The following is a 25,901-nucleotide window of genomic DNA, read 5'->3' as shown; positions in this document are numbered from 1 at the left end:
GTATCCATAGCACTTTTAATGTCATGTACAGTCCAAGGCAAATGTATTAATAAATTCAACTCATGAAATAATGGACCCAGACCATTTAAAGCTTTAGATGTTGCACTGATTATTTCCTGTTGTTTCTTTTTGCTGCCACCTTTCCCTAAAAGCAGATTAAAACTGTGTATTTTACACAATTTAAGCCTAAATTTCAAAATGTGAATCTCAAATCTTTGGTAGACCTTTTGCTTTGAGAGCAATACTTTAATTATCTATTATCTACACCTATCGATTCTAGCTTGGACCGAACAGAGTAGCTGGCCTCCTTCACATACTGTAGGTCTGCAGTATGCTGACAGTTTGACTAGAGATAGCAGACATGTCTTAAGGCTGAGCAATAGAAGGGGATGTGAATCGTGTAAAATCTTGCCTTGTCCCTTTAGCCTGCACGCAAGACTATTGTACCTCCTGTCACTTGAATTAACAAAAAATACTGAGATAATTTGATTCCAGATTTAAGATACACTAGGCTTTTTATCATAGTGCAAATTAAAGCTGGTGACTTGATGAAAGACATCAGCAATTGGTCAAACTGTGGCTCCTTTGGAAAAAAAAAAAAAACAGCAAGAAGTAAGAAAACAAATATTTGCATACTATTGTAATGGCCATGCTAAAAATGGAAATTCTGGGTGTAAATTTAGTCAAGTTTAACTTGGATGTTTTTTTTTTTTTAATATGCTATGCTTAAATACTTTGTACATTTGAAATTTCTATTTAAGCGATTTCTTTTATTGGATTTGTCTTATTCAATTTACATTAAACTAGAGGACTGTTTTGTTTCAATTGTTGCTAGAACAACTAAGAATCACAATGTTATAAAATTGCAGAGTAACCTCCAACCCTCAGCTGATGATTAATGACTTGGAGTTTAATAGAATGTATCTCTCAGTCTAGAGGAACCTTGAAATATATACAGAATACAGAGAAGGCAAAGTAATACTGCTTATGTAAAGAATTTTAATAAAATCAACCAAGAAAGAAAGAAAGAAAGAAAGAAAAAGGAAGAATCTTTATAATCAGTCACAATCTTTCAACAGGATTTATCTTTATAATTTAATAGCTTCTGACGATAAGGAATGTTTCAACAACTGGTGTTTCTTGCTTAAGGGTGTTTTGCAAAATAAGTAATGGGCTTCCCTTAGTAATTAAACTTATTTGTAAAATGTTTAAAACATCCCTCTACTTCATCTTCTTAAGCATTTCTTTCTAGTTTTCTATCATATGCTCAATGTAATTATTTATCTAGAAAAATGTGCAATCTAAATTCTTCAGATCAGTGAAAAGGCTTGAAAATCATGCGTAAATTGCACTTAAGATTTGAAAGAGAACAAGCCGTGCCATACTTGCCATCAAAGATATACGTCAATTCCAGTACCATTTGTTCCTTTAAAGGTAGCTACAGTAATGTGATCAAGAAAGGAAGGAGATCAATAGATAGATAAAACTGTATTTGTCCCCAGGGAGATATTTGGCATATTTTAATTTAGAAATATCAGGAATGCATTATATACATGACATTTCACAGCATTTTGATTTTTACCCTCCACTGAGAAGGACTGAACTAAATTTGAAAAAGTTCACAAAGGATGCCTATGTGTACTCCTTCCATTTCATGGAAAAAAAAGTCTGTGTTATGAGGCTCCTGTTCCAAAGAAGTGCAGAATCCTGTTTGTGACATGAAATGTGCATGATCTTGGGATGTTTCCCCACAGTACCTCACGGTTCATTAGAATGCACTTGGGGAGTTTGAGTTTTTGTGTGTTTGTTGTGCTTCAAAACACCAAAATGGAATAGTCCTTTTCAAACAGGCAAAGACTCAATAAATGCAAAATGGGGGTGGTGTTTGTCAAAACCTGTCTAGTAATACGGGAAACACAGGGTCTTTATAAATAAAGAAAGCTTATTTTTCAAAAGAAGCACAAAGAGTGTTTCCTGGAGCACAAAAGGCAAAAAGGATTTTCCTGAAACACTAAAGCAATCAAGTCCCAATACAGATATTCGATAATGCAGAGCAAAAAGGTAAAAAAATCCAAAGAATCACAACAAGCACAAAGCACAAGCAAAGATGCTAAATCTTACCAAACTCCTAAGCACATTTAAATGAACTGCAAGGCACTGTGAGATACCCTCCAGCCTTATAAAGCTGCTGCCACATTATATAGCAGGGATGGTGTTACCTGGAAGATGTACAGTGTTAGATTTACACCACATAAACTTTGGAGTGTTCAAGCCAGCAAGTTCCATTTTATTCTCAAAAGACTGTAGGACTTTCTGGCACATCTTTTCAGTGTCTTCCAAATGACATTTTGCAAAGTCTTTATGGGAAGGACTTTTTTTTTTTTTTGTAGCTACGATATTTTCCTTGGCAATCATTTTCTGCAATGCAATAGAGATTGTTGACCCATGAATATCCACTCCAATCTCAGTCACTGACTTGTGCAGCCCGGTAAAAGTGATAGTTCACATCACAATAGGCTATCTGACTAGTGCCATTCTTGTTTAGTGACTTATTTTTAGAGAGATGGCCTGATCTAGGCAGTGTGGTTGTAATTTCATGTTTCCCATCTTTTTGTGATGAAACTGCACTGAATTTCAAGTTATGTTCAATACCTTTGAAATGGTCTTGTGGAATTATTAAAATGTAATACTTACATATGTCCTTGTTCAGGAAGGATAAAAACCTTTGAAACCTCAACAAATACAAAATAACCAATAATAGGCAAACTACTTAGCACAATCTAATGTAACATTTTACACTCACAATTTGCAAGACATTCTCCCCATCCTTTCTTTGTGAGACATAACAACATTATTTCCAGTCCCCTTAACCTCAATTATATCCTCTCCAGACAGCATTAACAGGGAATTATCTACATTTATATCTAAATAGTTGTAATTATGTCATGTCTGCTTCTTGGCATTAGCCCACTACTGTATGTCTGAAAGCTTCTTCAGACAAATACATGTTTTACAACTACTTGTTTCTTTGCAGGCCCTAGCATTTTTGCAAGTTTTCTCTTAAGGATGAGTTTCTGATAAATCTGTTCTTACATTCAAATTATACTATCCATCCATCCATCCATTCATTATCCAACCTGCTATATCCTAACTACAGGGTCATGGGGTCTGCTGGAGCCAATCCCAGCCAACACAGGGCGCAAGGCAGGAAACAAACCCCGGGCAGGGCGCCAGCCCACTGCAGTCATATTATACTATTTTTACTATATTATTTACTCATCTAAATCACACTTGGGTGTAAATTATTTTGTGACATTAGCAGGGGCTCACCCGTGACATATTTTGGTAACACACCACAAAGAAAGGTAAGACTGATAAGGAGCCAATGATCAAAGCCTGACCTTGATAAAGATTCATCTGTATTTTTTGTTTCCTTTTCTGAAAATTATAAAAAAAAAAAAACTAGGGGGCCCCTAGTTGCCCCCTGCTTGCCCTCACCAACTTTGTGTCTCTGCCACTCACATAAGTGGATTTCACTTTCACCAAACAACAAATCTTTTAATTCTCATGGATAGGCCTCTTCATTGGGAAGAAACACTTTTCCCTGATGACAACACAAATTAGACGATTTTCAAGTCTCCAACTTAAAGTTTAAATCCGAACAATTTTTTTAATCTCTTTTCGCTGTTCCATTATTTCACCAAGTAATAATTTGTTTGTTTGTACTAATGTGATCTTTACTATCAGTTTTTTGAGACTTTCGTATTTTAGTACTTTCATTATCTCTAACCTGCTCTGCATATGTATCGTGCCAATGTTTTTGAATTCTTTACGACGTTCTACTTTGTCATTTACTCTTTGTCTTTTATTTCCGGCCCCAGACGTGGTTAAATCTCTTGGCACAAAGTCTCATCTTGCGGGACATGAAAGTATCTTTCTGAAAAAGTCACAACTCTTCCCAGGCTAAAAAGTCTCGTCTCATCCAAGGATTTTTTTATTATAATAGAAAGATATAACAAGACTGCTGCCACCATTGCTTCAATAACCACCACAAGCATAAAATAATTGAAACAAAAATATAGCCTACACTGAAAACGTGACAAACAAGCCAGTTTTTATTTTTAAATGTAGGTGGATTTTTAAATTTTTCTGTATTTTAGGGACCTTTTAGAAGAGCTCCTGCCTCATTCAGAGGTCCTCAGCTCCCACATTTTTATACCATGTTCATAATGGTTTACTAATTAAGTCATGAAATTAAAGACAAGTAGAGTTTTGTTATGGTTGCATAACTGGAGTCACAAGAGAAAGAGAACATGCTTTAGAGATGCTTATGAAAAAGAGGGAGTTGTTTAAATAGTAAACAGCTTAGCCTTCCAAGTCTTAGACAGGTTTATTGCTATAATATCCAACATGCTTAGTCAGTGCACTGATCCGATACTCACTGAAGAGCACTATACAAAACTAAATTGAAGTGAATGTTTAAGATCCTCATGTTTAAGATCCATAGGACACAGTGAGAATTCTCGATAGGGTGCACTGGTCAGCTTTCTCTTTGTTGTGCAGAAAAGGGAAGCAGAGTCTCGGGTAATAGGATGATAATTTTGGAAGATGAGCAGGCATTGTTGCATGTTGTAGGTAGGATTGCATGTAGCATTGGACTCCGGTTCAGTTCTGAGCATGGGTGCTTTCTGTATTGAGTTTTTCCGCACTCATTGCATCCACACCAAATTTTCCTTCAACCTTCTCTTACACTATATCTGAAAATATACATTACCTGGAGACACTAAATTGGCACATTTTGAACGAAAGTGTTTGTGCATCTGCTGCCCCAACCATGGTGTGACGATGCGGGTTCGCTGCATGCTCCCATCATCCATCCGGGAGCCCTTGAACCCTACACCATCGGTAATGTTACCGATGAGCACGGCAGTGAGGCACAACAAATAGAGCAAGGGGATGGTGCAAAATGTGCAAATGTGCTTTTATTAAAAACAACCAACAAAACAGTCCAAATTAAATAAGTCCAGTGCATTCAAAGTCAAAATAAAATAAAAAAAGTTAAAATAACCCTGGAAGCAGTCCTTTAAAAACACAAAGCCCGGTGTCTTTTACCTGGTGGCTCCCCTGCTTCTCCCATCAGGCTTCTCAACAGGAGAGTCGCCCCACCAGCAGCTGGCCTTCTCTCCGCTCCTCTGGTTTGGTGGCCTTCCGATCCCTGGCTTCAGTTCAGCTCACCTAGACCAAGACTTGGCTTTCACCCAATGGCCAGGACGCGCACGTTGGGGCTTCTCCTTCCAAGCCTCCCGACTCCCGCTGCCTTCTCGACCTTACGCGGCCAGCCGTCCTACTGCTGGTCACTCCCATTCCTCTATAAAAAAACTCAGTGGGAGTGACCACTTCCAACTGCCTTAGGTGTTGGCCAAACACTCCTACTAGGGCTCAACTGTCCAGCTGCCTGTCTGTGAGCCTTCGCTCGCTCACTCACACCGGTTCTCGCTGCTTCCTGCAACCTCCGTTTCTTTTACTTTTTTTCCTTAGCCGCCTCGTGCTTCTATTTATCAAGAGGACGTGGCAGCTGTGGCAATCAGCAGCTCCTGGGAACAATTACGGATGCAGACCGTCTCTCACCTGTGCACTTAGGTGAGAAATGCCCACATCACAAACTCCTCAGGAACCGCTTTAGCCACACACCACCACGCTCTCACTAGGCCGCAAAAGCGGCGATTATTTATTTTAAAACTGGCCTCTTGACGTGAGCTGTGGACCCGCTATACCACACATGGATGGTCCCAAACCTGTGGATATTACTATTAGGAATGCCATAGTTCTTCCAGACAAAATGATGAAGGGAAGGATGGTTGAATGAAATTTCTAATAGGGCATCTCTAAAGAATACAAAGTCAACTATAGTATGAATTTAGCATGGATTTAATGTAGTAGGACTGTAGTGTTGAGGTTATGTTAATAAGGCTAGCTTTAGATTCAGTCCCATTACATTATGTATATCAGCAGCTGACTAAACTCTACAAAGAGTATTTATGCAATAGGACTGGTAAGACATGGTCCCATTCAAGTGTACATCTAAAAAACAGCAGTGGTATGTTAAGTTTTAAAGCAGTAACAAAGTAGTGAGCATTTTGCACTGCTCACATATACTGTAAAGTGGTATTAATGATAAAAAAAAATCTTGATCCATGATTAACCATGGAAGATTACAAAATATTTACCATGCGAATATGGCTTTTGGAACAGCACATGCCTGCGCAAAATTAATGTAATTGACAAATAAGCAGAGTGCCAAAAAACTCACACTTTTCCCTGTGACACTGCGGAGGGTATGACAAAGATTCTACTATCTAAAGTTAGCCAAGTAAAATCATGTCACAGATTAAAAGACTATGTGGCAAAGGCAAACAAATGCACTCCAGCAGAATGAACGTTCTTCGCTTGTATCCAGATCAAAGACAACTCCTGTCCACTTAGCAGTCAGCCATAAGACGTGGTACCATTAAAAATAATTTATCCAGTTATATAAAACCTTTGAATTGAAGCTCTCTAGAAAGCAACCAGCCATCCAAGAGCATGTTTTCTTATGTTTAAATGTTGCTCTGTGACAAGTTCAGGAACAGCAATGTTTTTACAAGCTTTGGCCTAAATAGCAAAGAAGAAAGCCTCTCTCGCCTACAGCTGTGCATTAGAGCAAGACAGAGAACTGTGTCATGAAATAAATATTTCAAAGAGATAACAGCAGATGAAAAAGTTTGTAAAATTAAGAGTCTATACCTCAGAAAACATCTAAATGAACTAAGGCTGGCTTTTTGTGTACTGTGTCTGTCTGTCTTGCATCTCGTTTATAATGCTGATTGTATGCATACATGATTAGTTTTACTATTGCTCAATCTATCAATAAATTGTAGCATTCTGCTTGTTAAAATGTGCATGGCTCAGTTACCTTGGTGTAAATCCCATAGCAAGGTTAGAAACACTTACTAAAATGTCTCATTAAGTATTGGCATTGCCAAAAGCGTAGCTGATATGTAATTCATTAATGAATTGATTAACATCAACCGATCCTTCCTCCTCCCTACACCTTTTAATCCCAGGCAGACAGTTATAGAATATATGTGTGATGTGCATATAGTCTATGTATTTGACAAATTGGACAGGGAGCTGTTCTTTTTATTGATAATTTGGAATTTATGCCTGACATGTTGAGCAGTACCAATTATGTTTAGTGGCCTACATGAAAAACAAGCATATTAATCATTGCAAGTATTAATAGTAGTTTTTTATTCTTGTAATCTTCTTACTGTATTAAACTAACAGCTGTATTTCTCAAACAATATGATACCAAATACACACTAAAATTAAAGAAAACTAAGTCGAGTTTGAATTATAATGATGGATTTTGTTTAAACATCAGGTTTACCATTTTAGTCTTTAAATGCTATAATTTAATTATGTTGTAATTCAGCTGCATGTGTTCTACATCCTGGAACTACTAAGAACTGCAGTGTAGTGTGGTAGCTGGGGCCCTAGTTCTTAAGCCATATCAGTCACTTCTTTGCCTTATTGTATGACTTGTAGCATGGGTTCCTATCTTTATATATAATACGCTACTGTGGCTGTTTGTGTGTCATGGGAAAGGCGCTATATAAATAAAATGTATTATTATTGTCTGTCCTGGATTTTAAATCACCTGTACCTGTCAAAATTTTTGACATATTGACCTGAAATTTGGTACACATATACTACGTGACGTCTACTATCCGCTTTCGGGGTGATGATTGACCTCCAAGGTTATTCGTGTTTTTAGTTTTATTTTATTGTAGAATCAACTCTCGGCAGTGGCACATGTGTACAGTGTTGTTCTCATCCCTATCACCTTAGCTGGCACTTCCCCTACCTCTTCATATCTTAAATTCTTCTTGAGGCAGATTGAAGACTTAATTGCCAACATAAGTCAGAAATTAAAGAAAACCTACTAAGTAATTGCAACACAAACACTGACTTAATTAGCTTTAACGCAAAAAGATGCCACCGAAAGAAGAGAAGAAGCAGGCCACTAAGGTGGAGTAAAGAAGAGCTGCTCAGGAAGCAGCAAGCACATCAAGCTCTGAGCAAATGAATGCTAAACTTACAGAGAAAGAGGATGAAAACTAGGAAGTCAAGTGAATTCACTTCACGTTATCATGCAGTGCGCCGCTACTGGTTATACTGTGTATGTATAATATATATATATATATATACACACACACACGTATGAATGTATGTATGTATATATAAAAGCTACCTGTCTAAGTCTCGATGAAATCTGAGTAACCAACGTAGACCTAAGTGTCAACGTTTGCAGTACACCATGCAGTGCATTCATCTCTGTTTTACGCCATTTGGTAACTGATTTGTAACAGCAGGGTTAATGCTTGTGATGTGCCATCTTTCGGAATGACAGAGTCATAGCAACCGAATGGACACACAGACAGACACTTATCCTTTTGTTATAGTGCTGGTATATATATATATATCTGCTTAGTTCTTTGAATGTGTTCATTTTCTCCCAATTATGTGGTGTTACCAGCTTTAGTTTGACTGTGGCAATTTATTTTGTGACACCCACACTGCAGGTTATTAAGATGGGAGGCTGCTTGGTTTAATGTCTTCTGAAATATTAATTCTGTCCTCCTTTGTGTTGTGTACACGGAAAGTCATTTTCTGAGAAAGATGTGTAATGGAGGGGAGAGAGAGAGAGAGAGAGAGAGAGAGAGACAGCTGGAATAAGCCAGGGCTAAACAGAACAATGCTAGGAGGCAGGATTCTGTACAATTTGTTAAATTACGAAGAAAAGGAAAGTGTTGTGTAAATGAGGACAACAGAAAAATATGGCATTTGAATTAAAGCATAGCTGACAGGTATGCAAGTCCTGTATAAAATAAAAACAGTAATGACAAGGATGTTCAACAATCAACGAAACAAAATTGAGACATTAAACTTACATGAACACATTGTGCCTGCATGTAAATCTAAACAGATGTACATATATATCTTGGAATGGATGTACCTAAATAGAAATATATATTTTTCAGCTGATCTAATTAAACGAATATACACACATACCCAAAGATGTGTCAGTCTAGTTGACTGCTGTTTGTAAATTGGATATGCATGAGTGTGGGTGGGTGCTTTAGCTGCCTGCATCTTATAAATAATCTGGCATCTTGTTTAGGATTGTTTCCTGTCTTACATACAAAGCTGCCAGGATAGCTCCACAAATTCTTCACCGCCCTACCTACCATGACAATGAATTGGAATAAAAGGTTTGGAGAATACTATGTGGTGTTGAGTTGAGGACAACAGTAATGTTTCCTGATCTTATAAATTGTATTTGGTAAAAAATACTATCAAATATAGAACAAAAATCCTACAGTGTCTTCTGCAAAGAATCATGTTTCTTTTCTCCATACATTACTTATACTGTTGTGTACCCTGTTTTTCTTAACAGCAAAAAGTTTGAGAGAGGTAAAGACTTATCAGTATATGCTTTTTTTTTCATTTTACCAAAAAAGAAAAAAACTAGGTTATTCCAATGCAAGGCCCCTTGAAACGTTATCCTGCCAGCTGCATGTGAATGAGATACCAGTCCATAACAGAGCACACTCACCTATTGACATGCAGTACACTCAGCCATTCTGAGCAAACTTAGACTCACCAGTCAGCAGAGGACCTCTTCACAACCCTAAAAAGAAGCTCTGTTGGAGTAAGTATTGGGTTATTGTTCACCCCTCTGACCAAGACTGTTCTTGCCAGGTTACTCAGTTTTGCTGGGTGGCCAACTCTTGAAAAAGTCCTAGTGGTTCCACACTTCTTCCATTTTATAGTTTTAGAAATTATTTTATGACCTTGCCCTGATCTATACTTTGCTACAATTGTATCACAGAAGTCCACAGAGAGTTCTTTGAACTTCATTGCTAGGATTTTGTCCTAATATGCAGGGTGAATTGTGGGATCTTATATACACAGGTGTGTGTCTCTAAACCAGGGATCTCAGACTCCAGTCCTGGAGGGCCCCATTGGCTGCATGTTTTTATTCTAACAATTTTCTTAATTATTAGTGACCTGTTTTTGTTGCTAAATAATTTTAATTGACTTGTTTTTTAAGATTTGTTCCCAAGAATTTCTTCATCGTTCCTCTGAATTTCTTCATTTCTTTCCTTAAACAGAAATGAAATGTGAAGTGAGTGAGCCAACAGAAGACCAACTAAGTCAGGGCCTCAAATTCCAACCAATTTCTCTCCAACATGTTGCTTAATTAGGCGCCAAGTCTTGTTGCTAATTAAACCCGCTCCTTATTTCCATGACTTGTTGCTGCTCTCATTAAACAACAGAATACATTTTCAAAATTGTTGATTTTTTTCTTTACTTTTCTAAGAGCACTGTTAAAATGTTTTGTGGACCTAAGCAAATCAACAATCCTGAGACCTCCAGCCTTTTTAGTTTCAGATATTGTGTGATGGACACAGCTTGCTAGTCGTGTTTTGCTTCATTTTGTATCTCATTACTGTTAGGCAGCTAATTAAGGAAAAAGAAGCAATTACTAGGTCTGAGTCTTCAAGAGCAAGTCAGTTAAAAATAATTCAAAAGAAGTTAATTAGCAGCAAAAACAGGTCACTAATTAAGAAAAGAGTTAGAATGAAAACCTGCAGCCACAGTGTTCCAACCCAGTTGCCTAATTAGAAAACAATCTTTGTCAATAATGTCATTTCATGGCTGATTACTGCTTTAAATTTGCCATGTCAGGTCATTCTCATATTCTAGATTTTTTTCTTCCTTTCTAAGGATATCACTCAAATGATTTGAAGTCTAAAACAGATGAGTGATTCTCAGCCCTTTACTTTTTTTTTTCTATTCACTTTCCTTCCAAGTATTTAATTAAACCAAACAGGTGTAAATGGAAACCAGCTACAGTAAATGGAGGAATGCTGGATTTCTTTGGTAATTTGCATCTTATTTCTAATAAGGAGCAATTAAAAGCCAAATACAGCTGTTTAAGAGTAAAATAAGCAATAAAGGATTCAAAATCTTAATGGGCGAGACAATAAAAATCAAACAGAAGTGTTACTTGAGCAATAAGTGCTTTTTATTAAGCATCTGGGTTGGAACAAAAACCTGCAGCCACTGCGGCCCTCCAGGAACGACTTTGCCCACCCCTGCTCTAAACAATTCGGTTCATACACAGATGGACTCCATTCAAGTTCTAGAAACATCTCGAGGATAATTAAAGCAAACAGGAGTGTCATAGCAAAGAGTCTGAATACTTAAATAAATGGGATATTTCAGTGTTTGACTTTTAATAAATTTGCAAAGTTCTCTTTAAACATGCTTTCACTTTGTCATTGAGCTATTGAGTGCAGATTGATAGGCAAAATTGAGAAATGATTCCATTTAAAATTAAATATACAACACAATGAAGTGTACAGAAAGTGAAGGGATCTGAATCTCCTGTATAACTTAACAGTCAAAACACTAAAGTAGTAATAGGAAAATAGAAAAATTTGCCATATAACTAAGCCTCATATTACAGATGTCTTGACTTAACCCAGCCCAAATCCCATTTCCAAAAGTACCTTTTCATGTATCAATTAAAGATTAACATAATTAAGCAGTACATAATAAAGTATGGACTATTCAGAGAACAGTACAGGGGATTGATAACAGTTTTAAAAAGTAATAACGACTAGATTAGATAGATGGAGATATCCGACAGAGAATAAAAAAGAAACGTGTTTAATCCCATCATGTTGTAAAATATGTGATTATGTTTTAGCCAAATGTAAAATTAATCCTTAACTACTTTCTAAAATAAAAATAATGTGTTTAGGGCTAAATACATCAGTTATAATAGTCAGCTTGACTTGCCGACTAGAAAACTGATGCTCCACACTTGAGATAAGAAAGTGGGGGTGCCATCTAGTGTGCCCCGGCAGTAAAGCCAGTCCTGTCACCAATTAACCAGTGTCCTGTTTTTCTTAGGGTAGTCCTCTATGTCCACCCAAGTTTAGATAACCTGACATATTAATTTTTTTTTTATTTGTCCCATGTATTAGATGTGAGTATTAGCTCCACCCCTATGTTATGGTATGTAATTTCTCAGTGCATTCATTTAGTGGTAGTAGCAGTAGTAGTAAAACTATCACTCAAGCAGACGTTGTGGTTTGCAAATTGCTACACACCACCTTCCCAAGTAAATCCTGTTTAATCAACAAATCATTTTGTTCTCATTTAAACAGAGATATGATTTGACCAATCAGATGTCCTGTGATTACGATACTCATTGGCTGGGAGCAGTGCTGTTGGCTAGTCAGAGTACTCACTATTTAGACAGCTTGCCATAGCCACGTAGGCACCATGTGAAAGATCAGTTGAAATGAAAAATGCAGTCCTCAGGAAGAGTACGGCCAGTACAGGACCCCCAGCTTTTTAAAGTTCTGTCCAGGATACTGATATTAACATTGTAACCTGGTTATGATAAAACCCTTTCACATTTGTGCTTAAAGTGATATGGCGTACTTACTTTTTTGTTGTAATCTTCAGTTACAGTCCACTAATAATAAAACTTGGATTTCTGTTTTCCTCGAGCTGATGCAGCGTTTATGTAAATGGTGTTATTTTGATGGTACATTTTTACAGGGGCATTATTACAGTGAATATGAAAAATTTAAATACAGCTATAGGTTACCAAACTGAGGACACGACCCCATGTCTAAAGTGCAGGAGGATACTGGCAGCCCCAGACATTCTGAGAATACACAGTCTATACATAGGTAGCAGTGGTACTGGGAAACAGACATGGGCTCTGAAGGAATGAAGTAGCAGCACTAACTGCCAATCACAATGTCACCCTCTAAACGTCGTAATCAGGCAGATTATTATTAAGAGAGATTCAAGAGATTAGTCAATTAAGCTCAGCTATTTATTTCAGTCGCTCTTCATGTGATTCCTCCTCCAGTTCTGTCACAGCCTCTACAGCACTGATCTCCTTGATTAGCGGGTGGGGAGTTTAGGACATCCAGACTGCCAGTGCCGTTGTCGCCTTCATATTCAGTTTTTACAAAATGATATTTCTACCATATAAACACATACTGTATGTATTTTTGTAATTACGGCTAGAAAAACTATTGAACTCATTGACAAAGAGAACAGGTGCAACCATCAGGCACAGTTACGTTTTAGCCTGAGATTTCAGCAGCACAGATGAATAACATTCTCTCTTGAAAAGTGTTTTTTATTTACTCGGCAGATCATTTTGTATTCAGTAACTTGACTAGCAATCTGTAAAAATTGTTGTTTAGAAAATAAACACAGGAATGAAACCCTCTCATGAGCACAACACATTACACATACAGATGGTAAAGGTTTCCTCTTGCAACACAAAATACCTCAATTCTCAGTCTAGACATCTCAACAGGCTTTTTTTTCCCAACATAAATCCATAATAGAGAATGAACTGTATATTTGTGAGGCAGCCAAATCAGGTCATTATCAGACTTCTCTTTGAATTGATGCAATATACCTCAGAAACTCCTTCAGTGAAAGGCAGGTAAAGATGACGGCCAAGCCGTGCTGCTTTACTTGAAAGACCTTAATTATAAAATCAAAAGTTATGATCTAATGTGAGCTAAGACTGCCCTCTGCTGTCTACCTTGTGCATTGTACAGCTGAGAAATGAGTTTGCAGGGCTTAGCTAATGAAAATGTTTTTTCAACAGGCATCATCAAAGCCTACTCCTCCTCGGAAGCCTCTTCCTGCAGATCCTCTGAGCAGAACCTCCCGTGTAAACAAGAACTCAGACACAGCATCCAAAATTTCACTTCCAGTGCCTCAAACAATGCAGCCAGTGAGGTTAGTAACTTTTATCTGTAATCATAATGATCTAAAACACTAATCCGACAATTTTTATGATGTTCATGATATAAATATGAGTTAAGATAACACGTTTCTGTTTGTTTTTGAAAATAAATCATTATTACATGTGTATTATACATACATTTATTATAAATCAAGGGCCGGTGGTTTTCAAATATTTTTTGCTCAAAATGTTCATTGGTGTTTTATTTACTGTATACATTTTTACAGCATTAAACATAATGCACAGTTCATTTAAAAACTGCCTATTCACCCAATATGGCATGTTGAAGATAGATTGACTTGTCAAATATCCCTCTATCCATCCATTTTCTGAACTTGGTTATTTAATCAGAGTGTTTCTCTAGCCAAGGATGCTTATGCCAGGAAGTAAAATGTCCTGGATAAGATGTCAAGTGGTCACAGGTCATGCCTACACACACACATACACTGTACTCACTCATCAATCCATCACTTATTCGAAGCTACCTAATCCCTTTTTAGGGTTGTGCAGAGCTGAAGCCTTGTCATGTGGCATCAATCCTGGGTCAGATGCCAAGTAATCACAAGTGCCGATACTCATCATCCATGAATCCTTTAACAGACTGATTACAATTTATTTTAGGATTGTGAGGAATTAGAGCTTATCTATGAAACATCATGTGAAGCATGATGAGATACCAGTCCGTTGAAAGTTTTACTATATTAAAAGTGTGAAGAAATTATGCTAAGTACTGCACCAACATGCTCCCTATTGATGAATATTCTGATCACGAATACATTCATTTTAGTAACTAACAGAAGAGATGTATTATATAATGAAACCGTTTTGTTATTTGTTGAGCAATACAAATATATAACAAAGTAAGCAATTTGGCATGAATTTTTGGGTGATTGGATTTGACTAATGCAAAACTGTGTCCACAACTCATTTTATTTATGTAACTGTAGGTGCTGATCTAAACATAAATATGAATCCTGCTAAATGAGACCAATTAAATTGACTGTAATCATACATGCATGGAGGAGAACATTTTTACTAACTAATTAGAAGCATTCTTTCAGTTTCGCCATTAGTAAACAATAAGCTAATAATACACTCCGAAATATACCATAATTGTCTCTCCTTAAGCCTGTTATTTGCTGTTTTGACAGAAAACCATTCTGAAATCAGAAAATGTACTGCTGCAGAACTATAGATGCAATGCACAAATGTCTTTCTTCTTTTTCTTTTAGACCTGCACCCAGACTTCCTCCAAAACCCAGCAGTGTTGCTTACCTGAAGTGACGCACAATGGCAGTTTCAAGATAAATTTGCACTATGCTAAGACTTGAGTTAATGAACGTAAGCATTAAAGTTAGGCGTTGTGTCTCTCAGATTCTAAGTCGGGACTCTGAGCCGACACTTGTGGTGCTCTGTCTAATCCAGGTGCTTTGTGTCTTTGCTCAGGTACTTGTTAAATGTATTTAATATGTAATATTTATTATAATTTCAATGAGGTGCACTGTGGTAGACACTTTTGATGGAATCATTTTTGTGATTTTTTTTTTTTTTTGGAAACTTGAACCATCGTGCTATTTTTGCACCATAGTGAAATAGCATTTTATTACTATCATTGTATGTTTTTTTTAACCAAAAAGACAGAATTAACTTCAGAGAGCTTTGTTCCCATCTGTGAAAAATGTGAAAAAGTTTGAAGAGACTCATATACTGTATGCATTTAATATATTAGGGCACACCGTGATAATCTGGCATGCAAAACAGGCTGGTACTTGATGCCAATATGTGCCATACAATCAATTGTTTTTTCTTTAATTTTAAAAGCTGATTGCAACTAAACAGGATGGCACATACCAGTAGCTAGAATCGAAATAGCTGCTGCTTTTGTTAGTTAGGTGTATTATATAGGTTGGACAGCTCCTCCACAGTGCATGTCAAATGCAGTTTGATAGAAATCACTGGAGAGCCCATGCTCAAAACGCAAATTGCTCCTCAGAAAGGAAACTGATGATCCCATCTGACGTTAATTAGTGAGAAATGGGAAAATAGAAAAGTACTAATACCCGAATCCTAGAGTGATTTCAATAAATTGCCGTCGGCCATACAATTAGAAGGAAAGTAGCAGCTTGTTACCGCAATATGTATTTGCAAAAACTTTAATCTGAGTAATTGGCAACTCAAATTTGGTTCCTTAAGAGTGAGCGTGGGTGTGTGTGTGCCCTGTGATATACTGGTGGCTTAGTTCAGGTTTGGATCCTGCTTTGCATTAAGTAATACCGAGATAGGCCCTGTGACCCTGAACTGGATAAAGGGGGAATGGGGATTATAAAATGAGTGGTAGAATGATAAAATGAATGAATCCATTAGAATATGCACGGCTCACTTGCATTTACATTACATGTCAGCGATTTTAGTGAAAAATGGACTATAATTCCACTTTCCCTCACTTGCTGGAAGGAGGTCCAATTAAGTCACAATAATGTAACCCATCGTTTACAGCTTCACTACCCTTGAGACTCTTCAAAATTAGTTTGAACTAGAAAAATATTAACTTTTACGACAATAAGATGATGACGAGGGAAATGGATCAACACCATCAATTTATATTGTTTCAGAAATGTGTTGTTTTATATATAATCATACTACATTAGATTACCTCATCATCATAACCAGTTGAACAGCTAGAGCAGCTAATTGTTCCCCCAAACCTTTTTCCACCACACTCCAGAGTGAGACCCATTCTTTTCATATTATACAACACAACTTCCAACTCTGATCTCATCTCTTCACCCTGTTGTCCACAGCCTTTTGATTCTCAGGCCCAAACCCCTTTAGTTTGTTTCTCCTTAGCATTCTCCATTCATTGCCTCCACTCTTACTCTTCTCTCTTACCTCAACATTTACTCCATGATACTCCACACATCCCTTAAAATAAACTCATATACCTACTGTTTTTCTACACATATTGCATGTACAAATATCTGCCTTTATTTTTGTGGAGGGTTCACGTCAGCCCAATAAATGAGCTGCTGAGAATCAATTACAGAAGTTGTGCTCTTTTCATTGTCTGCATGCATGTTCACTAAAGAAGGCACATGTGCTCTATCTTTCAGTGTATGTAATACAGCAATTATGTGCAATTACAATGTGAACACAAAGCCTATCTGCTGGATTTCATAAAAGTTCAGATACAAAAGCAACACACTTCCTCTAGGGCTTGTCTTGGGCCAGGGTAAGTTCCATGTCTTGTGGCCCTAAATTTAATGAATAGGATAAAATAAATGGATTGATACATTGTGGGTAGTGTAACCTCACAGCCCCAAGCCCCAGGGTCCAATTCATGAGCTAGTGACCACCTGTGTGGAGCATGAATGTTCTCTTCATTCTATGTTGGATTTCTCCAGGTACTGTCAGTTTCTTCCATATATCAAAGACATGCTTGGTAAGAGTAATTAGTACTCTAAGGTGCCCCAGCTGAGTGTTGGGTGTGTGTGTGTGGGAGCGCCCTATAGTGTTCCTTCCGGGGTACATTTCTTCCTTCACTACACTGTTGGTAGGTTCACACACTTTCTGACACAGTAATGGAGAAAGTGGGCTTGGAAAATGAAGGATAAATATGATGTATCCCCATTTTCTTTATATTAATACCATTGTATTGCTTAGCACTTGCACCTTGCATGAAGTTTTATATCTTATAGCTAACAAAAACATATACAAAATACATGAATCCAACTTTATTTTATACCGCTTCTTTAACAGAGTTCATCATCACAAAAGTTTTATGAAGAACTCCTGTGTAGATTAGCCACATTTTGATTTAAAAACTTAGTTGAGTCTGCGTTTTCTCCTTTCGTTCACACTATCCCCGTGTTTTTAGCATTCAGACTCTACAAAATGCAATTTAGAGCCATACACGTATGCACACTTTCTGTGAGTTGCACCACAGAAAGCAATTCTTGTATGTGTTTGAAAATACTCTCCAGAGCCTTATACTTCTGAAAGCACTACCTTGGCATTTCAATATGGACAGGTGAAAACAGAGTTATTTTTTTTAAATGCAGACTAAATAAGAATTTGCATTCTTATTTGTTTATGCTTATTAAGTGGCCCTTCACTAAATGACTTACAATGCAGTCTCATTCCCTGATTGGTCACCCTTCATGGAAGAAAGTCTATTCCAACATAATGGACAGAGAACAGTTTCTTTCCATGGCACTTGTGTTTCTTATATGAATGCATGGAAATTGCAATTTGTACAGGTTAAATACTGTATAGAACATGCACAAAAGGCAAATAATTTACTTAACTCTACAGTTTTGAGACATAAATCCTGTCACTGGCAACATTACCATCCCTTCAAGCAATTTTTCACCAATGCCCGCATACCCAGTGCAGGCAAACGTCTGTGTCAAATGTGTTTTTGTATTTTCATAAACAATGTGAAAGCGCTAGTATGGATGGCGATCATTTTGATTTAAAAAGTTTTTAAATGAAAAGGTTGTACAGTGATCCTTCCTCGAGCGCGGGGTTGCGTTCCAGAACCCCCAGCAAAAGGTGAAAATCTGCGAAGTAAAAACCATACATTTATATTGTTATTTTTATATTGTCACGCTTGGGTCACAGATTTGCACAGAAACACAGGAGGTTGTACAGACAGGGACTTTAAAACACTGCAAACAAACATTTGTCTTTTTTTCAAAAGTTTAAACTGTGCTCCATGACAAGACAGAGATTAAAATTAAACGAATGCAAACATATCTTCCTCTTCAAAGAAGTATACGTCAGGAGCAGAGAATGTCAGAGAGAGAGAGAGAGACAGACAGAGAGAGAAAAGCAAACAATCAAAAATCAATAGGTGCTGTTCGGGCTTTTAAGTATGTGAAGCACCGCCCGACAAAGCAGCTGTGAGGAAGGGAGCAATGTGAAGGTAGTCTTTCAGCATTTTTTAGAGGAGCGTCCGTATCCTCTAGGCCAGTGTGCGAACAGCCCGCTCACACCCCCTCTGTCAGCAGCAGAGAATGTCAAAGAGAGAGAGAAAGAAAAGCAAACAATCAAAAATGAATAGGTGCTATTCGGGCTTTTATGTATGAGAAGTACCATGCAGGAAGCATATCGTATATCATTGAGGAGTTTTATTTAATACATAATACGTGCTCTGATTGGGTAGCTTCTTGTATGAAATCAACTGGGCAAACCAACTGAGGAAGCATGTACCATAAATAAAAAGACCCATTGTCCGCAGAAATCCGCAAACCAGCGAAAAATCCGTGATATATATTTAGATATGCTTACATATAAAATCCGCGATGGAGTGAAGCCGCAAAAGTCGAAGCTCGATATAGTGAGGGATCACTGTAGTGTGGACATAGCCTGAGTTATTTAGCTTGATTCTACAGGTGCTGGGATTGCCAACGGCTGCTACCTCGTAGCTTGGTACAAATCACTACCTGTGTGGAGTTTGCATGACTGCCCCATGTCTCAATGGGTATTTCAGTTTTCTCCCAGATTCGAGAGACATGCATCTCACCTTCACTTTTGAGTGAATGCACCAAGTGATGGACTGACATGTGGTGGTGATTAGTCTTGAATGTGCTGGGACAATGGATGAATTAATATGCTTACCCCAGCCGTTAGAACTGCCTTCAAGATCTAATAGATAAATAAAAGATATACAGAGTTGACTTAAATAATGGCTTCAATTTTTCAAACATTCAAGTAGTAATGTACTGTATATGTTACGTCATTTATATGTATATTCTGAAAAACCAACACGCCCTTATACAGAACAAACAAGGAGTTAAATGTTCAGACAGAATTAATTATATCTTCAGTGAAAAATAATCCCCTAACACCATGAAATGGTTGCTTGCAAATCATTTTGAGTTTCTCATATGTTATTGCTTTGTGGGTAAGGAGAAATTGCTTTCTCAGTTGCTTTGGAATGCCAATCTACTGCTGCCATGGTCTTCTCAAAGGGGTTGCAGTGTTTAAGTGCATGTTTGTTTAGATGCTTATCTTTGACAAACTATTAACAGACCAATTATACAACAATAATCATAATTTTTTTGTCTTATTGCTTTTTATATTGTAACTACGTTTATCAAGGCAAAAGTGTATAACCAGCATACAGTATATTTAGGAAAAGTATCTAAGGTCTGCACTAAGTATACAAATCCAATTCTTTTGGAATAATGATGTTTACAATAAAATGCTTGAGTAAGTGGACCTTCTCTATTATGCGAGAACCAGAAAAAGTTCCAACAATTTTAAAAGCTGAGTTTATACTGCCACGTGTCTCTTGCATTAAAGGTTCCAGAAATGCATAATAAATGACTGAACTCATTTTAATGTTATTTATAATTTGCATTTATCAAAGAAATGTTTTGTTCATCTATCTTTAAAATAAGTAATCTTGAAGATATACAATACTTACTCAAAAATAAGTAATGTTTTATCTTGATGGCAAATATTTAGAAAAGCCAAACCATGACAGTATAAATTAATCAGATACTGGTACTTAAAGTGTTGGAATACAAATGCCTCGGAGATTTATTGTACACAGAAACAGCAGCATTATTAGATTGCTTTGGTTTTGCTCACTTCATAGCATCATTTACAACAATTTTGTGCATGTTATTCACTGTGCATTCATTTTTGCTTTTGTATATTTAACAATGTTTCTTTAAAAGCATTTTTTTACTCTTGAAGGTGTTACAGGTGAACACATTTACTGCAAATGAAAAAAAAGGCAGCCATGCCTTTTCTAATACATAGCCAATAAACATACTAAGACAGTGACTTGGCTCTGGATTTTTTTTTTATGGCAACTGTTATATATTATATATATATATTTTAGAGGCATGTTGTATTCATTTGACTCTTAAGGCTTTGACCACTATTGATCACACCAATGTTAAGCTATAAGCAGAATTCTCACCCCCACTGCAAACGTTTACTGGTGAGAGTAATGGTGGAATCATGTTGAGCTATATAGACAATGTCATCCTGTCCTTAGAAACTTTTTCCAGTTGCTAGGGTCTTCCCAGACCAGTCAAGAATTATGATCCCAACAGTGAGTCCTAGACTAGTCCCAAACCACCTCATCTGGCTCCTCTTAATCCATAGAAGCAGAGGTTCTTCTGCAAGATCATCCCATATTTCTGACTTATTCACCCTGTAACAGAGAATGAGCCCAGGACTCTATACATTATTCTTTTGATTGCTACTAAGAGTTTAAGTCAGTGGATGGGGATGTAAACTGATCAGTCAATCAAATGCTGCAGCTGAGGTTTATTTCTCAGTTCACCCTCATTGTCTAATGTAACAATAGGAAAACTGCTACTGCTGCACTGATTCGTTGTACAGTGTCACGATCACCTCTACACTCACAGGTGAAGAAGACCCTGAGGTATTTGAACTACAGTGGGAGCTCCTCTTATCCATTTCCTGTAGGGAATAAGTCAATACTCTCATAGGGGACCATGGAGGTCATCCTAACCATAATACTATAAATCGATGCATGTCAGAGAACACAGTCTGCTGAGACAAGAGGTCAGATTCATCCTCAAATAAGACAGATGCATCACTTAAGGTTTCTAAACTGGATGATTTCCAAGCCACAGCTACTCCTTAATAGGCTGTTTGTGAAAATCATAAACTAGAGGAGACAAAATGTGCCCCTTGGTGCCCACTTCAAAAGGACTTGACACCAGTATGTAAACAGAACTCTGTCTACAAGTACAGGGATTAAAGCAATGCAACAGCAGTCTTAGAACCCCTTATTCATCTAGCATCTTCCACAATATGCCACTGAGGACAAGGCTACAAGCGTTTTTCATGTCCACAAAGCTCAGGTAGACATGATTGGCAAACTCTTGTGATCCTTCAAGTGTCGGTGAAATAACAAAGAGTTGGCTCACATTCAGAATAGAATCATCATTGCTCCTCCTGTATCTGAAGTTCATACGTAGAATGGAGTTTCCATTCCAGTACGAAGCCTAGGTCAGAGAGGTTGAGAATTGTGCCCCCTCAGTTGTTTGAACAAACCCTCTTGTTTACGATTTCAAGAAACTGAGACCACTACAAAAGCCTGCAAGTCTCAGAACGTTGTCCTCACTTATCTTACAATATGAAAATGATGTGTTTCTCAAATGGTTTCAGCAGTTCCAGTCAGCCATTGGTGCAGTGCTAAGTGCTTCATCATCACTGGATGTATATCCTTGTACCTCAGCAGGAGAATGGGTCAGTGTGAAATTGAAACAAAAAAAAAACACAAATCACTTAGGTTAAACAATAGTTTGTGCCAACGTTTAGAGTATTCAGAGTATTCTATCATGAATCTAATTGATAGTTGCTTAGATCCATGAAAACATGTAGGTGTGACTGTGTTAACCTTAAGCTTATTTTAGTTATAAAATGCACATTTTAGGATCAACCAACAATAAAAATGTGGTTTGTATTTAGTAATGCAGATTAAACATGCCACTGGTAACTGCTTCTCTAAGATAGGTCAATGGTGAGCCATTTTTTCCTGAGTTTCTTTCCAGTAGTTAAGACTCTACATTGGTGTTCTAACACTTTTGTGTTACTGTTTTTTCTAGATCAGTTGTTTATCCACCCTAGACATTAGTTGTAAATTACATGAAGTGCATTTTGTGTTGCAGTTCTTCTGTGAGTCTTAAATGGAATAAAACACTTAAAAATATATGTGGAGGGCTTTTATTGAAGCAAAGACACAGCATAAAGCATTCTAAGACTTACACAAAATTCATATAGTACAGAGAATAAAGAAGTGACATTACATTTAACATCCTTTGCATTACTCTGGCCTAGAATTCTAGGTTTGTGCGGTTAACCCAACGTGATGAAATAACTCTTGGGACAGTATACTGCTGCCATCTAGTGGATGAAATAACATTATGCTGCATTTCTATGCTTTTTACTACTCTTAAGGTAACTCATCAATATTCATGAGTTGGGTGGAGCCTTCAAACCAAAACATAATGACGTATAAACGAGATGCTATAAAGTCAGTTTTGGAATAAACTGAAAGTGAAGCATACGTTGAAGCAATAGTGATGACAATATGAATTGGTCTTCAGACATTGATATGGACAGTGAAACTGATTCTTATAACACTCTATAATTGCTGGTGAATTGGGTCTAGTAAAAGCTTCACCATGATACAAATAGCTTTGTGGCAAAAAAGGTAAAATGCTTGTAATAAAGTAGAAGGACAAGAAATATGATATCTTTCTTAGCACTGTGCACAATGCAGCAAATGTAATTGTTCATTTCAGAGAAAATGTGGAAGTCACTAAGGCTTACGCTGTGTTAGCCTACAATATCACAAGGGATGTGTCGATTGTGTGGTTCAGACACTCTCATTCACAAGCACTGACAGAAACACACTTTTACTATTCTGATTGCAGCATTGGGCTGTTTGTTGCTGACTGTTTCAAAGCATACCATACAAACGAGGCGTACTAAGTCTGCATCAGTAGAGCAGTGGACACTCGACATACCTTTCCTTCTGTTTTTATGTCTATGTTTTAATATTTGCATATTTTCTTACATATAGTAACATTTTTTCTTGATTCCTTCGGCACATGCTAAGGAGGCTAACTACTATTATTTAGTCTGTACTATACTACTGTTAGAGTAAATTAGTCCCGTTTTGTTTAACTCAGTGGACCTCTGATCAAACCCACTTACAGTGTTTGTTTCTGATTTGTTTCTGACGAGTGACAGAATTCGTACATATGAAGTTAGTGTTGTGAGATTTGTAATAAATTGTTAAATTTTCCTTTTGTGCATCTTTTAATCTATTCAACTTCATTGTAATTATTTAATCTATTAAACCGCATTTTAATTATTATTATCAGTTATTCTTGGCCTTGTTTCATCTACTAATCCACTTTTTGTTTTTCAGAATTTTATTGCTTAGCCTTTTCTTCTGTGTAGGAGCAAAGTTTATGAGTGATTGGTGAGTAACCAAGAATTAACTAGCAGGGACCAGCTTGTAATTATTTTTGTTAATTTAATCTGTGAAAGTATGTTGTTTAATTGTTTACAAAATCAATTGTTCCCTATACAGAGGCAACATGTGCTCATTTAGGTGACATTAAACATGATAGCGGGGATGGCTATTGGTTAACAATATTTGTTTGATTTTTTTTTTTTTTTTTGACAATATTGAATTCCTAGCAGTAGAACACAATACAAATATACAAATAAAGCTATGCAGAGCGGTAGCACTTTACAAGATCATGTGTAGGGGACAGCAAAACACAGAGAGCAAGACAGAAAGATCTTTATGGCTTCTTTTTTTTTGGTTAGATGTTGATCAGCTCTTAATGTGCACACTTTTAACAAATCAACAAAGCAGGAGGAAATAAAACACATGCAGGGTAAAGATTCTAAATGTTATGCACTGCTTCCTCATGGATTCAGTTTCCAAGGTTCATGTCTTGCACCCAGTTATTGTCCATGTGGAATTTGCATGTTTTCTTTGTGTGCAGTGCCCTCCATAATGTTTGGGGAAAAGCCATATTTTCCCTTAATTTTCCCCTCTGCTTCACAGTTTAAAATTTCAAATCATACAATTCAGATGTGATTTAACTGTACATTGCAAACTTTAATTTAAAGGTATTTGCATACATTTCAGTCACACAATGTAGAAATTTCTCCTTTTATACAAGATCCCCCATTTTGAGGCACCATAATGTTTGGAACACGGCAATGGTCGGTATATTAAAGCAGTCATTTTTACTATTTTGTTGCATATTTTTTGCATGCCTTAACTGCTTAACTAGTCTGTGATTCATAGACATCACCAGGTGCTGAGTATCTTCTCTGGTGATGCTCAGACAAACCTCTAATGCAGCCATCTTCAGCCCCTGCTTGTTTTAGGGGCTTCTCTGCTAAACTTTTCTCTACAGAATCTGGAGGCCATGCTCAATGTGACTTAAATCAAGTGAATGAATTGGCTATTCAAGATTTTTCTATTTTTTAGCTTTGAAAAGCTTCTGTGTTGCATTAGCTGTATGTTTGGGACCATTATCTTGTTGTACATTGAAGCGCCATCAAATGACTTTGGAGGCATTTAACGGAACTTGAGCAGATGTTTCTATCCACCCCAGAATTCATTGTGCAACATCAATGAAGCAAAGTGTGCCAGTACCTGCCATATATATATATGCCAAGCCAAACACCCCCAGCACCACGTTTAACAGATGAGGTGGTATGCTTTCGATCTTGGGCAGTTCTTGTTCATCTCCTCACTTTGCTCTTGCCATCACTCTGATACAGGTTTATCTGTCCACAAGACCTTTTTCCAGAATTCTGCAGGCTCTTCTAAGTACTTTTTTTGCAAACTGTAATATGGCCATCCCGTTTTTTGGCTAATTAGTAATCTGCATTTTGCAGTGTGGCCTCTGTATTTTTGTTTGTGAAGTTTTCTGCATATAGTACTCTGCCACATACACATCTGCCTCCAGAAGACTGTTTCTAATCTTTCAGATGGATGTTTGGGGCGTTTTGTTTATCTTAGTTTCTTTCAGCAGTGGAGGTCTTCCTTGGTTGTCCAGTCATTTTGCAATTACTGAGCTCACCAGTGTGTTCTTTCTTCTTAACAATATTTCAAGCAATTGATTTAGGTAATCCTAAGGCTTTACCAATGTCACTAGGTATGGTAAAAATATTGATTTCCTGATTATTATTTTTCATTTAAACAATTTGATATCGATTGTTAAGGTCTCAGAATTGATCTTATGAATCATTTTCCTACTCAATTATTATATGTAGATTTTTGCTTATCTTTGTTTTTGTTGTCCAATCCAGCAGATGTTGCCAATGCACCTATTAAGGCTTTCTACAGAAAAAAGCACTTCAGTGCCTTGCATAGAATGAGAAGGGTCTGGCTACAGGTTTGACTGCATAAAATGGTGTGTCCTTAACATCGAGAAGTGACAAACACTTACATCAGATGTGTGGACATCAT

General features: G+C 37.1%; 1 protein-coding gene across 2 annotated transcripts in view; it reads left to right on the top strand.

Annotated features, from left to right (window-relative positions):
* LOC120539674 (disintegrin and metalloproteinase domain-containing protein 12) overlaps nt 1–18,495 on the top strand; it is a 568,760-nt gene extending 550,265 nt beyond the window's left edge. For both annotated transcript variants that reach the window (XM_039770006.1, XM_039770016.1), the window contains 2 exons: nt 13,763–13,896; nt 15,136–18,495. In XM_039770006.1, coding sequence (XP_039625940.1) covers nt 13,763–13,896; nt 15,136–15,187 — 186 coding nt within the window. In that variant the 3' untranslated portion in view covers nt 15,188–18,495. The remainder of the gene's footprint in view (nt 1–13,762; nt 13,897–15,135) is intronic.
* Nucleotides 18,496–25,901: the final 7,406 nt, after the last annotated feature.

Source organism: Polypterus senegalus, chromosome 1, assembly GCF_016835505.1.
Source record: "Polypterus senegalus isolate Bchr_013 chromosome 1, ASM1683550v1, whole genome shotgun sequence".
NCBI lineage: Eukaryota > Metazoa > Chordata > Cladistia > Polypteriformes > Polypteridae > Polypterus > Polypterus senegalus.
This window is presented reverse-complemented; position numbering and strand designations above follow the sequence as displayed.